Raw genomic sequence first — 17086 nt, 5'->3', positions numbered from 1 at the left:
ACACACACACACACGGCCAACTGGGAGATCCCTTTCCGTTTTGCACACCATGGATGATGTTTCCATTACCCCTCCGTGGACAAACGTCGAATACTGAAGTCAAACCGTGAGGTCTTGTTGGGCATTGAGCCGACCTCTATGGGACAGAGATGGGAGAGATGGATGAATGGTCATAGAACTCAGTCAGAAACACAGCAGAGAGACCACGGAGAAGGCAGGATCCCTCCCATCCTCACCGTTAGTCATTTGAATCAGCCTCTGCCGAGGCTGGCTGCAGCCTGCCTTCTGTTGTAATAATTACAGCTTGTTTGGGGGGCTCCACCAGTGTGTTTGATAGACATACCCGACAGTAGCTGCCAGTCAAATTGCCTCTCGTATCTGCGTGGTCACGTACAGAGGGGAGAGTGACTTGTGCTCCTGAAGAGAGGGTTGTAATGACACTGGTCTCCCCTTGTGAAGTGGCTCTCTCTGGCTGGATGGCAGGACAGGGCCGTGTGGGGAGACCATGGAAAGCTCTGTGTCTAGGAGCCCAAGTGAGAGGGAAAAGATTGAGCACACTCCGGTCAGACCCTACTTCTCTCACAAACACGACATAGTTCGACCACACACACACACACACACACACACACACACACACACACACACACACAGAGAGAACATGAAAAATGACAACACTACTGAAAAGCTAAGCAATTTATAACCCCGATTAGGAGACGACATGAAAAATGACAAAGCCACTCAAACACTAATACTGATTTGGAAACTAAAGAGACAACACAATGGAGCGTACATGAAGCCAATCAGCATGTATAGTCTTTCATCACCACAAAGCACTGCCACGGTTGGTCAGTCTTGATGAAACATCTCTGTAACACAATGACGGTGTTAGATGCACTTTGCAAATAAACCTTCTATCCTGGAGGGAGCAACACTGGTTGGGTGTTCTCCAAGGTTTACACAGGGGACTCCAGCAGGCTTGTGTGTGCCTTATTGATGCATTTCTCAATTTGTGCCACACCAACACAAACAGATTGGATAATACAGAAGGGAATATGGGATTCATTTTGAAGCGTATGATTAGTGAGGCACAACAGCTCTGTCCTGTGATAATTGTGTCTGGGCTCCTCTCTCTGTGGCCCTCTGGCTTATTGCAGTCTGGCAAAGACCTCCATCTCCCCCTGCCCCGCCCCTCAGAGACTGTCAATCAACTCACTGGCAGGGCCGTCTGGGTAACAAGACAGCAGAGACACTGTCTGATACTTGCCACAGTAACGGCATCCAGCAGGTGGGAATAATTTAAACGAGTGCCTAGCCAATCATCATTTAACAGACAATGTCACAATACTGGGTTTAACAAAAATTCAGTTAGGCTTAATTTTTATCACTTTGGCTGATAATTTTCTATTTATTAACACATTTCTCAAAACATGTTTAAACATGGTTTTTAAAATAATACAAACTGAGGCATAAAGAGTTGGTCCAACATACTGAAAACTACATGAACAGAACATGTCAGCATCTTCTGTCACAGAGATGTTCTAGGAGTGGCTACACAGAAGGGTTGTGTTCAGGTAGTACTTTTACTGTTTTAAAACATTTTACATTTCTACTGAACATGACCCAAGTGCAAAGCCATGGTCCAGTCCACACTGGTCTATCTGAGGACCCGTATGAGGTCCAGTCCAATGCGGCCCCGCTGATGGTCCACGTTAAGCACCCTGACCTCCACCTTCTCCCCGGGGCCTAGGGCTAGGCTGCGTCTCCTCTGGTCAGCTGGCAGCTTGTCTGGGGTGATGTACCTCTTATGGATCAGCCCGTTGCGGCCCACTCCGATGTCCACAAAGGCCCCGAACAGAGCGGCGTTTTCCACCCGGCCCGTCAGAACCACCCCCTCTCTCAGGTCACTCATAGACACAATGCCACGCTTGAAGTCTGCCTTCTCGAAGTCTGGGTGGGAGTGAAAGAGAGAAGGAGTGAAAGGAAAGGAGGGAGGTTAAACAGTGGAATGAAGACCAGATATCATATTCCTAAGCAGGATACCCAATATTTGCTTCTGCATACTTCCACATTCCTCGCGGGCTTTGCTTTTTCAGTTTTCCATTTTGTCCGTTTTCTGGAGCATTAACTTCAACATGGGCTCACGGTCCAGGAAACACTCATCTACAATTATCCTCTTCTAACACCCGAATCGCATGCTATCTGTTGACACAGCTGAGTATGCACCGAGACACATCACAACAGAACCTGAGCACCTCAACCTGCTGCTGAACCCATGACCTCCAGACGCCGACACCCAGCTCCCAACACACTACCCTACACACCCCTCCACTTCCCTCTCGCATTCAATATGATTGACAGTCGCCCATGACTGATCTGAACTCACTGCACCAGTGCTGCTACCAGCATGCCCTTTAGAGACCGAACATGACAATGGAAAAATTCTGTTCAGAATTGAAGCCAAGTCAACACTTGAGGCTGTGGATCGCTCCATTTCTCTACCGCACTTCATACTTGTCAGCAATGACCAGGCTGTCTACAATCCCTCTGAAGTGAGGCGAACTGATACACTTAGGACAGACAGACAGAGTGCCAGTGGTCTGGGTTGTGATTCTGGCATCTCTCCCCTCATATCATCCCCCACTCTCTCTCTCATCTACCTCCCCTTCATAGTGTAGATCCAACCCCCTCCCCAGTTCCCCAGAGACTGTGTGTTTGAGGGGCCTAGACTGGGCCGGGCAGTGCTCCAGGCTTTGATGTCCCCTGTCATCATTTGGATGGGGAAGACCCAGGTCGTTACTGTCCTGCCTGCCGACAGATATATCATTAATGAGAAAGAGGCTCCTCTCTTTAAGGAGAAATCCAGAACTACACTGCTGCGTCCTCAACGGTGACCTCCCTCCCCTGTGGCGTCTAGTTGAGAAAAACTAAGATCATCTATAGAACAACAACACGGCCTCTGCTACAACCACTAGGCGGGATAAGCACAACACTGTTTTCCTGCCAGGATGTGTGATAACAGTATAAAATGTTTCATGGCGAGGAGGAGCCATGCTTATTGAGATGACTGGATCACTTTTTAACTGTTCTACAATAGGAACCAGCTGACCAATTAACCAGCTGACCGAGAGAGAGAGAAAGAGAGACCCAGTCTTATTAAATGACAGGTTGGGTCAGTGCTTGGGCTGGGCTGGAGTAGGATAACATTCATAACAGGCCCGTTGATATGGGTGAGTTGTAGTAATGGTCCTCAGGAGAGGCGTCCAGTAAAGGGTGAATGGCTTTAGATACGTCCCAGGACAAGGCTCTGACACCAGACTCCTGTAATAGGACTATGATGACAGTAGGTCTGGGACAGAGGTGAGGTTTTACCTTGGCGGATGTCAAAGCCAGGAGGCTGGGTGAGTCCGTCTATGATGAGCTGCAGTGTGTCTGGGGTGGTGTTGAGGGTTTTAGCCAGGGCTTCTAGACCTTGACATTTCACACTGGCCTCCACACTCTGTCTGAGCTCTGGCCGGCCCATCTGGTCCACACTACCCCCTACCAGGGACAGGAAACTAAGGAGAGGAGAGGCAGGGGAGTCAGACACAGCATCATAATAAGGATAATAATTAATATAAATATATAAAATAACATGGGATTTATATTGTGCTTTTTAAGGACCCAAAGTCCCTTATCAGGGACACAACAATACAATACATGGACTGGTGCATCAACTACAAACAAACACAGAGAAACAAAAGAACCATAAGTAATGATCTGGTGTCCTGCCAACCTGCTGGTGTGAGAAGCCTGCCTGCCAGTGTGAGAAGCCTGCCTGCCAGCCTGCTGGTGTGAGAAGCCTGCCTGCCTGCCTGCTGGTGTGAGAAGTCTGCCTGCCTGCCTGCTGGTGTGAGAAGCCTGCCTGCCTGCCTGAGGAGCCATAGTTACGGAGGGAACAGCCCCCCCCAGCTCCTAACCCATCTCCATCCTCTCTCCTGCTCGCTCTCTGTCCCTGCAGGCCAGTTCACATACAGGTGGGGTAAGCAGTCTTAATGAATGACTTTTTAACTGCGCTCCATGGTGGGCCGCAGCACGTGTGCCTGGCCCCCTGGCAGACCAATTGAGAGGCCTCAGGGTGAATGGGAGGAGGAGGGGGATTGAGGTGTGAGAATAATTATGCCCTAAATCTCTGGTTTCAGAGTCCCAGCTCATGCTCTCTCTGTTCATAAGTGCACACTGCAGGGACGTCACCCCTCACCTCTCCATAAATCACCTCTGTCTATGCAGGCTGGTAAACACCATCGCCACCGAGACCTGGGAGCCCGCCCATGCTCAACCTGGACTGGAGCACTCAGCCGCCAGTCATCTGACTGGGTAGGCCTCCACCAATCCCCAGCAAGTATGATGGGGGCCCATCCCACTTTCTGAATAATGTCTCATCACTCCATGAATGAGCAGCCATTCAAACAGACCATCACATAACATGATAGGAACCATCCTAGACACAATCAGAATGACTAAAATATGGGTCAAGAAATTACTAACAGGTGCAAATCCAGAACTCTGAATCTGAAATGTAATCCCTCAAAGTGTGTACTTGTACAGAGCAGACAGCCAACAGACAGTACACTCTTAGAAAGAAGGTGATATCTAGAACCTAGGAGTTTAGGCCCAAGGGTTGGGGTCAGACTGGCCAGAGGTGCCTGTAGGATTGCAAGGCATCGTGGTGGTGGGGGTGGGGGCGGGCAGTAGGAATGCAGGCCACAGCTGAGGGCAGGAGGACCCGCTAAGCAGCTATTGTCGGTGATGGATGTCCGTCTGTTGTCGTGGAATCCTGACGCCAGCTACTCAGCAGCAGCTGTCCTCCCTGTGACTGACAGAGCAGGTGGGTCCAGGCCACACCCATTTCCTGTAGCTGCCCCAGAGGATGACTGCTGCTGGAAAGACACATTCATAATGTACACACACAGAACCTACTCTTATTAATACGCAGACATGCACACACACGTCTCGTTGACAAGTGCAGTTGTCTGTGGAGATGGAACTCTACACAGGCTGTGTACAAACTGTACAGTGCAGCTGTGGGGTCTCTGCCCAGCCACTCACCCCTTGCCGTTCGACCTCTGGCCCCGAGCTTGTCTCTGGACTGAGACGAATGGTGCCCTTAAACTGTGGCCTCTGTCTATCCAGACCCTCCAGTGTCCTTAAGAACTAACCCACAGACCTGCTAGGATCCTCTGGCACTGAGAAGGCCAGACACAGGTATAGAATGACCACAGGAAAAAACACTCCCTAATACATACAGAGTTTACAGTCAGTCAGTCAGTAAGCATCCTGCTCAGCTCACTAAGGTAAAGCATAAAAAAGAAAGAGAAAAGTCCCATGAGTGAATTCTGAAAAATAGTGAAAAGTACACACGGAGCACATAATAACAGACTTGCTGGTTCTCCATGTTGGCTCTCCTGGCCGGCTGATGACTTCCAGCCTGGCTCAGTTAGAGTCACGCGGCAGGCAGGCAGCTCACATCACTCCAGATCACTTTACCTCTCTAGCCACACAACACGAAGTGTGCATGTGGGCTCTGTGTAGCCCGATCAATACACACTATGGTCAAGTAAAGCACAACATAATGAACCAAAGCATACACGGCCCCACAAATCTACACACACACACACACACACACACACACACACACACACACACACACACACACACACACACACACACACACACACACACACACACACACACACACACACACACACACACACACACACACAAAATCATAGACATGAACACACAGACAAATTCTAAACACACACACAAAGTCATCATGGAACTCAACAAATGCCCCCCAGCTATCATCTATCTAGATCAGACAAAAAAAAACAGTAAAATAAGAAGCCTTCCTTCAGAAACACCCCTCTCCCACTCTCCCTTTCGCCCTGATTTCTGTGCTGGTCATCAGAGCCACAGAGGTAGTGTGTCTCTCCTGGAAGGGGGGTAGGGGGAACACGGGTTGATTTATGAACAGGCACAGCGCAGGCCCTGGTGGTGGTTGTGGCGGGTGGGCGGTAGGGTGGCGTCTTTGGTTTGGGGCGGGGGGGTTCTGCAGGGCTCAGGTTTCAGCCTGGTGTGTTTGTGTTTAAGGGGTACCAGGGAGGGAGCCCAGCCATGGGCCTCTGCTTCTCGCTTGAGGCCCAGTGAGTACCCTCTCCACCTCCTCTCCCCTCCCCTTAGGGTGGTGGTAATGAGAACCAGTGGCCAGAGTGCTGGACAAGGCCCAGTGAGTACCCTCTCCACCTCTCCTCTCCCTCTGTGTGGTAATGAGAACCAGTGGTGACGGGGCCAGAGTGCTGGACGAGGCCCAGTGAGTACCCTCTCCACCTCTCCTCTCCCTCTGGGTGGTAATGAGAAACAGTGGTGACGGGGCCAGAGTGCTGGACGGGGCCCAGTGAGTACCCTCTCCACCTCTCCTCTCCCTCTGGGTGGTAATGAGAACCAGTGGTGACGGGGCCAGAGTGCTGGACGAGGCCCAGTGAGTACCCTCTCCACCTCTTCTCTCCCTCTGGGTGGTGGTAATGAGAACCAGTGATGACGGGGCCAGAGTGCTGGGCGAGGCTCAGTGAGTACCCTCTCCACCTCTCCTCTCCCTCTGGGTGGTAATGAGAACCAGTGGTGACGGGGCCAGAGTGCTGGACGGGGCCCAGTGAGTACCCTCTCCACCTCTCCTCTCCCTCTGGGTGGTGGTAATGGGAACCAGTGGTGACGGGGCCAGAGCGCTGGACGAGGCACAGGGCTACACACAGAGAGAGGCTGGGTGGGCCTCAGCATAGAGCCTGTCCAGATCCACCTTGAAGGAGTTAAGAGAGTTGACCCAGTCTATTACACAGCCAGCCAGCCAACCAGCCAGCCAAGTGGGCTCTCAATCATCACTTCTGTACCGCATACTGTACAGTAGGTGAATATTTTTGATAATATTTATATTTTAGTCATTTAGCAGACGCTCTTATTCGGAGCAACTAACAGGAGCGATTAGGGTTAAGTGCCTTTCTCAAGGGCATATCGCAAGATTTTGCACCTAGTTGGCTTGGGGATTCAAACCAGCAATCTTTCGGTTATTTATTTATTAAAATTTTATTTCACCTTTATTTAACCAGGTAGGCAAGTTGAGAACAAGTTCTCATTTCCAATTGCGACCTGGCCAAGATAAAGCAAAGCAGTTTGACACATACAACAACACAGAGTTACACATGGAGTAAAACAAACATACAGTCAATAATACAGTAGAAACAAGTCTATATACAATGTGAGCAAATGAGGTGAGATAAGGGAGGTAAAGGCAAAAAAAAGGCCATGGTGGCAAAGTAAATACAATAATCTCAGACGACAGGAAAGAGAGGTTGAATAGGCTAGTAACAGGGGTGGCAACAATTTCAGCAGATCATTTTAGAAAGAAAGCCCGGCTGATTTGTAGGGGTCCAGATTTTGCAGCTCTTTCAGAACATCAGCGGACTGGATTTGGGAGAAGGAGAAATGGGGAAGGCTTGGGCGAGTTGCTGTGGGGGGTGCAGTGCTGTTGACCGGGGTAGGGGTAGCCAGGTGGAAAGCATGGCCAGCCGTAGAAAAATGCTTATTGAAATTCTCATTTATAGTGGATTTATCAGTGGTGACAGTGTTTCCTATCTTCAGTGCAGTGGGCAGCTGGGAGGAGGTGTTCTTACTCTCCATGGACTTTACAGTGTCCCAGAACATTTTTGAGTTCGTGTTGCAGGAAGCAAATTTCTGCTTGGCTTTTCTAACTGCCTGTGTATATTGGTTTCTAGATTCCCTGAAAAGCTGCATATCACGGGGGCTGTTCGATGCTAATGCAGAATGCCATAGGATGTTTTTGTGTTGGTTAAGGGCAGTCAGGTCTGGGGAGAACCAAGGGCTATATCTGTTCCTGGTTCTAAATTTCTTGAATGGGGCATGCTTATTTAGGATGGTTAGGAAGGCATTTAAAAAAAATAACCAGGCATCCTCTACTGATGGGATGAGATCAATATCCTTCCAGGATACCCCGGCCAGGTCGATTAGAAAGGCCTGCTCACTGAAGTGTTTCAGGGAGCGTATGACAGTGATGAGTGGAGGTCATTTGACCGCTGACCCATTACGGATGCAGGCAATGAGGCATAGAGGTGGATTTTTAAAAGTATAAGTTCAAATTGTTTGGGTACAGATCTGGATAGTAGGACAGAACTGTGCAGGTTATCTTTGCAGTAGATTGCAACACCGCCTCCTTTGGCAGTTCTATCTTGTCTGAAAATGTTGTAGTTAGGGATGAAAATGTCAGAATGTTTGGTGGTCTCAGCTAGAACATCCGGGTTGGCAGAGTGTGTGAAGCAGTGAATAAAACAAACTTAGGGAGGAGGCTTCTCATGTTAACATGCATGAAACCAAGGTTATTACTGTTACAGAAGTCATCAAAAGAGAGCGCCTGGGGAATAGGAGTGAATGCCAAGCACTGCAGGGCCTGGATTCACATCTACATCACCAGAGGAAAAGAGGAGGAGTAGGATAAGGGTACGGCTAAAAGCAATGAGAATTGGTTGTCTAGAACGTCTGGAACAGAGAGTAAAAGGAGGTTTCTGGGGGCGATGAAATAGCTTCAAGGTATAATGTACAGACAAAGGTATTGTAGGATGTGAATACAGAGGAGGTAAATCTAGGTATTGAGTGATGATGAGAGAGATATTGTCTCTAGAAACATCATTGAAACCAGGAGATGTCATCGCATGTGTGGGTGGTGGAATTAATAGGTTGGATAAGGTATAGTGAGCAGGACTAGAGGCTCTACAGTGAAATAAGCCAATAAACACTAACCAGGACAGCAATGGACAAGGCATATTGACATTAAGGGGAGGCATGCTTAGTCGAGTGATCAAAAGGGTCCAGTGTGTAGTGAGGTTGGTTGGGGTCACGGCGATTCAGACAGCTAGCCGGGCCATCGGTAGCAAGCTAGCATAGGATGGAGGTCTGTTTTTAGCCACCTCGTGCGTTTCCATCGGTAGGATTAGTGGGGTTCCGTGTGGTAGAGGGGATCAATCCAATTCGCAAAAAAATAGATATAGATACATATATAGATACGTATATAGATACAGCCTGCCCTCTGGTGGTCCTTCCATAAGTTATAGAGGCCCAAGAAGAAAAGAAAATGAAAATTATCTTAACTGCTAGGCTACCTGCTTCCCCAATTGATAAAGTGTACTGCACTGTTGGAGAGGCTGCAAGTAAGCATTACATTGTGCCGTTTACACCCTGTATCCTGTGCACATAACAAATACAATTTGATTTGATTTGTGGACTGAAGATTTGACACTAAACATCTATGACTGACACTACACGCATGACTTTTACTGGGGTAGATGATTCACCGTAATGGTCTCATTATGTTCAGTGCAACTCTAAAGTACACTATGTACTGCAAATAGTCTACTCTAAAATCCAGTTCTATGCATCCACACTATTCAATGCAGACAGCAGGCCATTGTGGATGGATGACTGTGTGCGAGTTTGGTTATATCTGTGTGTGTGTATTAGTCGTTCCCAGCGGTGTGGCTGAGGGTATCAGGTTCATCACATTAGAGCAACAGGATCCTCCATTACTGCCTGCTGGCCCACGCCTCACACATCAGCTGTAATGCAACAGTATCAGCCCCCAAAACCCAATAAAGGCTGCCACACGCCCGCTAGGATCAAATGTGGGATTGATTTAAGCCTCTGTCCTCCCCCATACACTGTACCGGGATCTGTGATATGTGTTAAAGGGAGGAACAGCGTAGCTTTTTAATATAACGCTCAAAGTCACTGGGAGATTTACCTTAAAACCTGTTTTCATTTACAGTAAAGGCTGAGCAGATAAGATTTCACTAACATCAAACAATGCGCAACTGTTAAAAGGAGGTTCCAAGTATTTGCTTATCTGGCCTCTGAATTGTACTGCCAGTATGTGTGTGTGAGAGAGGGGTAGAGGGAGAGATCGGGGAAGAGAGGGGAGGGTGCCAGAGAGGAAAAAAAGAGGGATGTGTCTGTGAGCTGTGTCCAAATGGGTTACAGATTGTTGGGAATCTCTCATGCTTGTCAGTGTCATTATAAAGCCATCGTTCAGACAGACGCTGTGTTTGCTTCATTAGTCTCAAGCCATTCCTCCAGCTCTGGACACAACCAGGGCTCTGGGGCTGGCTAACCCACATACTGCGCCACACTATATTAGGAATAACCCACATTTCCAAAATCATGACTTAAGTACTGAACAGCTGCACAGATTTTTCTGGGAAGAGAGAGACATCGCTGGCAAGAAAGAAATAAAGAGAAAGAGAGAAAGATAGAGAGATGGAGATAGAGATATTGCTAGTGGTCACGCATGGTCTAGTCAACCCATTCTGTCTGTATAATGACAATTGGCAATAGGAGACCAGCAGCATTAAGAGAACTTCCTCCATTAGAACCAGCAGCATTAAGAGAACCTCCTCCATTAGAACCAGCAGCATTAAGAGAACCTCCTCCATTAGGACCAGCAGCATTAAGTTAAGAGAACCTCCTCCATTAGGACCAGCAGCATTAAGAGAACCTCCTCCATTAGGTCCAGCAGCATTAAGAGAACCTCCTCCATTAGGACCAGTAGCATTAAGAGAACCTCCTCCATTAGGACCAGCAGCATTAAGAGAACTTCCTCCATTAGGACCAGCAGCATTAAGAGAACCTCCTCCATTAGAACCAGCAGCATTAAGCGAACCTCCTCCATTAGAACCAGCAGCATTAAGAGAACCTCCTCCATTAGGACCAGTAGCATTAAGAGAACCTCCTCCATTAGGACCAGCAGCATTAAGAGAACCTCCTCCATTAGGACCAGCAGCATTAAGAGAACCTCCTCCATTAGGACCAGCAGCATTAAGCAAACCTCCTCCATTAGAACCAGCAGCATTAAGAGAACCTCCTCCATTAGGACCAGCAGCATTAAGAGAACCTCCTCCATTAGGACCAGCAGCATTAAGAGAACCTCCTCCATTAGGACCAGCAGCATTAAGAGAACCTCCTCCATAAGGACCAGCAGCATTAAGAGAACCTCCTCCATAAGGACCAGTAGCATTAAGAGAACCTCCTCCATTAAGAGGACCTCCTCCATAGGACCAGCAGCATTAAGAGAACCTCCTCCATTAGGACCAGCAGCGTTTGGTAAAAATATAGAATTGTGATAATAGATAGTGAGGCACTTCTGTCTAATTTAGTAGGAAATGAGGCTCAACAGAGAGAAAATAAAACAAACAGAGGGGGGAAAGCTGTATGAGACAGGGAATGAGGGAGAAAGAAAGGGAGTAAAGTAGGGAAGAGGGGGGAAAGCTGTATGAGAGGGGGAATGAGGGAGAAAGAAAGGGAGTAAAGCAGGGAAGAGGGGGGAAAGCTGTATGAGAGGGGGAATGAGGGAGAAAGAAAGGGAGTAAAGCAGGGAAGAGGGGGAAAGCTGTATGAGACGGGGAATGAGGGAGAAAGAAAGGGAGTAGAGCAGGGAAGAGGGGGAAGCTGTATGAGAGGGGGAATGAGGGAGAAAGAAAGGGAGTAAAGCAGGGAAGAGGGGGGAAAGCTGTATGAGACGGGGAATGAGGGAGAAAGAAAGGGAGTAAAGCAGGGAAGAGGTGGGAAAGCTGTATGAGACGGGGAATGGGGGAGAAAGGAAGGGAGTAGAGCAGGGAAGAGGGGGGGAAGCTGTATGAGAGGGGGAATGAGGGAGAAAGAAAGGGAGTAAAGCAGGGAAGAGGGGGGAAAGCTGTATGAGACGGGGAATGAGGGAGAAAGAAAGGGAGTAAAGCAGGGAAGAGGTGGGAAAGCTGTATGAGACGGGGAATGGGGAGAAAGGAAGGGAGTAAAGCAGGGAAGAGGGGGGAAAGCTGTATGAGAGGGGGAATGAGGGAGAAAGAAAGGGAGTAAAGCAGGGAAGAGGTGGGAAAGCTGTATGAGACGGGGAATGGGGGAGAAAGGAAGGGAGTAAAGCAGGGAAGAGGGGGGAAAGCTGTATGAGAGGGGGAATGAGGGAGAAAGAAAGGGAGTAAAGCAGGGAAGAGGTGGGAAAGCTGTATGAGACGGGGAATGAGGGAGAAAGAAAGGGAGTAAAGCAGGGAAGAGGGGGGAAAGCTGTATGAGACGGGGAATGAGGGAGAAAGAAAGGGAGTAAAGCAGGGAAGAGGGGGGGGGGGTGTGAGAATATGACAGGGTGATTATTTGCCCTCTCCTAGTTGTAAGTGGTTGGCAACCTCTCACCCCTATGGGCCCCTTTAATGATAGATCACTGAGGCAGAGAGACAACCCTATCTGTACACCCCATTTGGAGCAAAATGAGTCCCGTCTGATGAAGTTCTTTTCCACATGTAAAAATACATTCACGCTAGCAGTGAAAGGCACATCAACATGCTAAGAGCCAATGCTAAGTGTCAGGTTGATGTAGTCTAAACAGATTTGAGTGACTGCAGCTGCAGGGTCCAGCCCCATTCAGATAGACAGCCACCCAGCCACAGAGCTACAGAGCTGCAAAGCCCAGGGCAGATGCTCAATGTGCTTTTGATATCAGCACCAGCAGCGCTAACAATCACTTCTCACACAGCACAGCACCACAGGACCAGATGCTACCAAGATCCCCCTCACACACAACTACAAGCAGTAAACACACACACGGAAACACACACACGCACACACATACACACACACATTTGGCTCCCATGTCTGGCCAAATCAAGACCAAAAAAACTGTAAGCAACCATCCCCCATTGCCCCCAGAAGTAGCCTCCAAGCTGGGGTAAAATTGAAGCTCATGTTAGTTGGAACATGCTTTGGGGTGACGGGTGGTGGTTGTAAGTAGTTCTCACCTCCTGGCCACAGTGTAGGACTCTGGGTGGATGCAGGTCTGGTCCAGAGGGTTGGGCAGGGTATGTACAGCAGCTGAAGCTTTGGTCTTTCCCTTCCCCTTAGCTGCAGGCTTCTCCTGGGCTGCTTGGGCTGAGTTACCCCCTGCTGCATCACTATCAACACAACACCACACTCACTGAATAGAGGATGGGAGAGCATCGCAACAAGCAACAAGATTGTTTGCGAATTTTCAATATAGTCAATTCAAAGTCATGAATTGAAATATCCCCATAATAAAAATAAGAATAATTTCGCTCAGCTCTCAGTCTATGTCCATGGTGTAACTAATACACTTTTTCCTTTGAGTGGGTCAATCAGTGAACCTGTGAACTAACTCGTGTAGATTTCAATAGCTGCTCATATTGTTAATAATAGCTTTGTGGTTTCGGTCTGTAAATCAAAAGTGCTCTACAAATCAAATGTACATTTTTATTTATGGACAGAACAAGTTAGGTCTGACTACTAGGCTACCATTCTTTCAACATACCTTGTCATTGGTGGACTGACTATTATGACATCATTAGCTGCCTACTGTTGACATACAGCAATATCAAGAGGACAGATCAACAACTGATTAATTAACACAGACCTACTAATCTTTAACAGTCCAATATACAGTGGGGAGAACAAGTATTTGATACACTGCCGATTTTGCAGGTTTTTCTACTTACAAAGCATGTAGAGGTCTGTCATTTTCTATCATAGGTACACTTCAACTGTGAGAGACGGAATCTAAAACAAAATTTTTTAAGTAATTAATTTGCATTTTATTGCATGACATAAGTATTTGATATATCAGAAAAGCAGAACTTAATATTTTGTACAGAAACCCTTGTTTGCAATTACAGTGATCATACGTTTCCTGTAGTTCTTGACCAGGTTTGCACACACTGCAGCAGGGATTTTCGACCACTCCTCCATACAGACCTTCTCCAGATCCTTCATGTTTCGGGGCTGTCGCTGGGCAATACTCCCTCCAAAGATTTTCTATTGGGTTCAGGTCTGGAGACTGGCTAGGCCACTCCAGGACCTTGAGATGCTTCTTATGGAGCCACTCCTTAGTTGCCCTGGCTGTGTGTTTCGGGTCGTTGTCATGCTGGAAGACCTAGCCACGACCCATCTTCAATGCTCTTACTGAGGGAAGGAGGTTGTTGGCCAAGATCTCGCGATACATGGCCCCATCCATCCTCTCCTCAATAGGGTGCAGTCGTCCTGTCCCCTTTGCAGAAAAGCATCCCCAAAGAATGATGTTTCCACCTCCATGCTTCACGGTTGAGATGGTGTTCTTGGGGTTGTCCTCATCCTTCTTCTCCCTCCAAACACGGCGAGTGGAGTTTAGACCAAAAAGCTCTATTTTTGTCTCATCAGACCACATGACCTTCTCCCATTCCTCCTCTGGATCATCCAGATGGTCATTGGCAAATTTCAGACGGGCCTGGAAATGAGCTGGCTTGAGCAGGGGGACCTTGCGTGCGCTGCAGGATTTAATCCATGACTGCGTAGTGTGTTACTAATGGTTTTCTTTGAGACTGTGGTCCCAGCTCTCATCAGGTCATTGACCAGGTCCTGCCATGTAGTTCTGGGCTGATCCCTCACCTTCCTCATGATCATTGATGCCCCACGTGGTGAGATCTTGCATGGAGCCCCAGACCGAGGGTGATTGACCGTCATTTTCTAATAATTGCGCCAACAGTTGTTGCCTTCTCACCAAGCTGCTTGCCTATTGTCCTGTAGCCCATCCCAGCCTTGTGCAGGTCTACAATTTGATGATGTCCTTACACAGCTCTCTGGTCTTCGCCATTGTGGAGAGGTTGGAGTCTGTGGACAGGTGTCTTTTATACAGGTAACGAGTTCAAACAGGTGCAGTTACTACAGGTAATGAGTGGAGAACAGGAGGGCTTCTTAAAGAAAAACTAACAGGTCTGTGAGAGCCGGAATTCTTACTGGTTGGTAGGTGATCAAATAATTTTGTTAGGCAATAAAATGCAAATTAATTACTTAAAAATCATACAATGTGATTTTCTGGATTTTTGTTTTAGATTCCATCTCTCACAGTTGAAGTGTACCTATGATAAAAATTACAGACCTCTACATGCTTTGTAAGTAGGAAAACCTGCAAAATTGACTAAAACATAACATTTTGGAAAATGTATTTGACAAACAGTTCTCAATTTTCCTCACACATTAGTGGTGTCTCCGGACAAAGTGGTGAACTACCATCCAGCTCGAGGGAAGTGGAGGGAGGAAATACTACGTGGGTGGGCTGGAGCGGAGAGCTAAAGATTTGAGGTCCCCGCGAAAGTGGCTCAGCTCCAACTTCAGACGGTTGAGACAAAAAACGCAAAGTGCCAACGAGAAGCCCATTGTTGCATATTTTAGGGTCGTTTTTAATACCAGCATACTTTGACCTCAAATTGCGAGCATGGTATGCAAAATGTGTGCAGGTTGGCAGGTCTGATGCTGCTGTACCTGTGGTTGGTGGGTTGTGTGTACCTGTGGTTGGTGGGTTGTGTTTACCTGTGGTTGTTGAGTTGTGTTTACCTGTGGTTGTTGAGTTGTGTTTACCTGTGGTTGTTGAGTTGTGTTTACCTGTGGTTGTTGAGTTGCGTTTACCTGTGGTTGTTGAGATGGTCGAGAGGGTTGATTCTGATGAAGCCGGCACATTGCTGGTAGCTCTTAGGGCCCAGGCCCTTCACCAGTCTCAGCTGATCTCTGTTCATGAAGGGCCCGTTCGTCTCCCTCCACTCTGCTATGCTCTTTGCACGCCCTGTATTCAGACCTGCCACGTGTCTGACACACAGACACACATGGGTTACTGCAGTAAAAAGCACAGAACAACAGTAACACCATAGTTGGTAATTACACAACTCTCCATTAAGGACACTTCAGAAGGGTAGCATAGTATTACTAGCCGGGAACATCATCAAGAGACTGTTGTTGTTACCCTCGCTCAGCCACCTATTGGAGCATGTGATCTGGAAAATCACACCAATGTTTAGGAATAAATCTCCCTGGGTTTCCCTAAGACATACATGTTCTGTGTGTGTGACCTTTTCCATTCTCCAGACTTTGAGGGGCTTTGCTCTGAGAGACCTCCAGTTTGCCAGTGCACTGGCAGTCCAGACAGACAGACAGACACAGACAGACATAGGGTAAACATACAGTATGTCATCCCTCCTAAATAAAGGGCTAGTAATATTGAACACGTCCAGTGTGTCTGAGGCTCTGGAGTGTTGGGCAGGCTTGTCTGGGGCCCCTGTAAAAAACCCATTAACACCCAGGTAAACAGATGACCTGATCACTGACTACTGCCTGGCCCTGCACCTTCATCTCATTAAAGGCTTTCCCGTAGAAAAATGTGTAATGGTGTGCTGTGTGTGTATAAAGAAAGAGAAGGGAGTCACTAGGAGATTTTGGAATGTAGTAATGACACCTTGAACACTAGTTTGTTGTTTTGTTGGTTAAGGCCAAGTGCCGAGTAAAACAAACATGCTGTAACTCTCTCCAAGCCTGTACAGAGGCGGGTGAGGGAGTGACTGAGTGTGTGAATGTGTTTTGGGAGTGTGAGTCTGCCTGTCAGCCAAGCACTGGGCGGCAAGTTGCATAGCGGTGAGGCGCATTGGGCCAGTAACCGAAAGGTCGCCGGTGCGAATCAAAAGCAGACTATGTGAAGAATCTGCCGATGTGCCCTTGAGCAAGGCACGTAACCATATTTGCTCCTGTAAGTCGCTCTGGATTAGAGCATCTGCAAAATGACTAAAATGTAAATGATTCCCTCTGTCAGGCCTGCCCGTCCCAGTCGGGCCAGAGTGGGAGACAGAGTGGGGCGTCAGACTAAACAGTGCGCTGGCGGTCAGATCGTGTGTGAAGGCCATGTTGTGACTGCTGAGGGAAACTATTCGGCCCTACCTCATCAGGGTCTCTGAGCAGATGTTGATGTCCACTCCCACGAAGCTCACACACTCCTGCACCACCCCGTCCAGGGCTGCCTTCAGAGAGCTCTGGGACACATCGTGCTGGAAAGAGTGATGGCAGCCATTACAACATGTGTCTCTCAAACAGCTAAAGCTACAGTATGCTAGCCCCCACACCATTACCCAGCCCAAACTATCCCTCTACCCAGCCCAAACTATCCCTCTACCCAGCCCAAACTATCCCTCTAACCAGC

At 48.1% G+C, this 17086-nt stretch overlaps 1 protein-coding gene across 3 annotated transcripts in view; it reads right to left on the bottom strand.

Moving 5' to 3' along the window:
- Positions 1–678: 678 nt before the first annotated feature.
- Positions 679–17086, bottom strand: part of srbd1 (S1 RNA binding domain 1) — a 95104-nt gene continuing 78696 nt past the window's right edge. For all 3 annotated transcript variants that reach the window (XM_064950271.1, XM_064950274.1, XM_064950272.1), the window contains 5 exons: positions 16828–16934; positions 15532–15708; positions 12879–13031; positions 3370–3554; positions 679–1947 (listed from right to left, as the gene is read on the bottom strand). In XM_064950271.1, coding sequence (XP_064806343.1) covers positions 1655–1947; positions 3370–3554; positions 12879–13031; positions 15532–15708; positions 16828–16934 — 915 coding nt within the window. In that variant the 3' untranslated portion in view covers positions 679–1654. The remainder of the gene's footprint in view (positions 1948–3369; positions 3555–12878; positions 13032–15531; positions 15709–16827; positions 16935–17086) is intronic.

The sequence above is a fragment of the Oncorhynchus masou genome, chromosome 31, assembly GCF_036934945.1.
Source record: "Oncorhynchus masou masou isolate Uvic2021 chromosome 31, UVic_Omas_1.1, whole genome shotgun sequence".
Lineage (NCBI taxonomy): Eukaryota > Metazoa > Chordata > Actinopteri > Salmoniformes > Salmonidae > Oncorhynchus > Oncorhynchus masou.
This window is presented reverse-complemented; position numbering and strand designations above follow the sequence as displayed.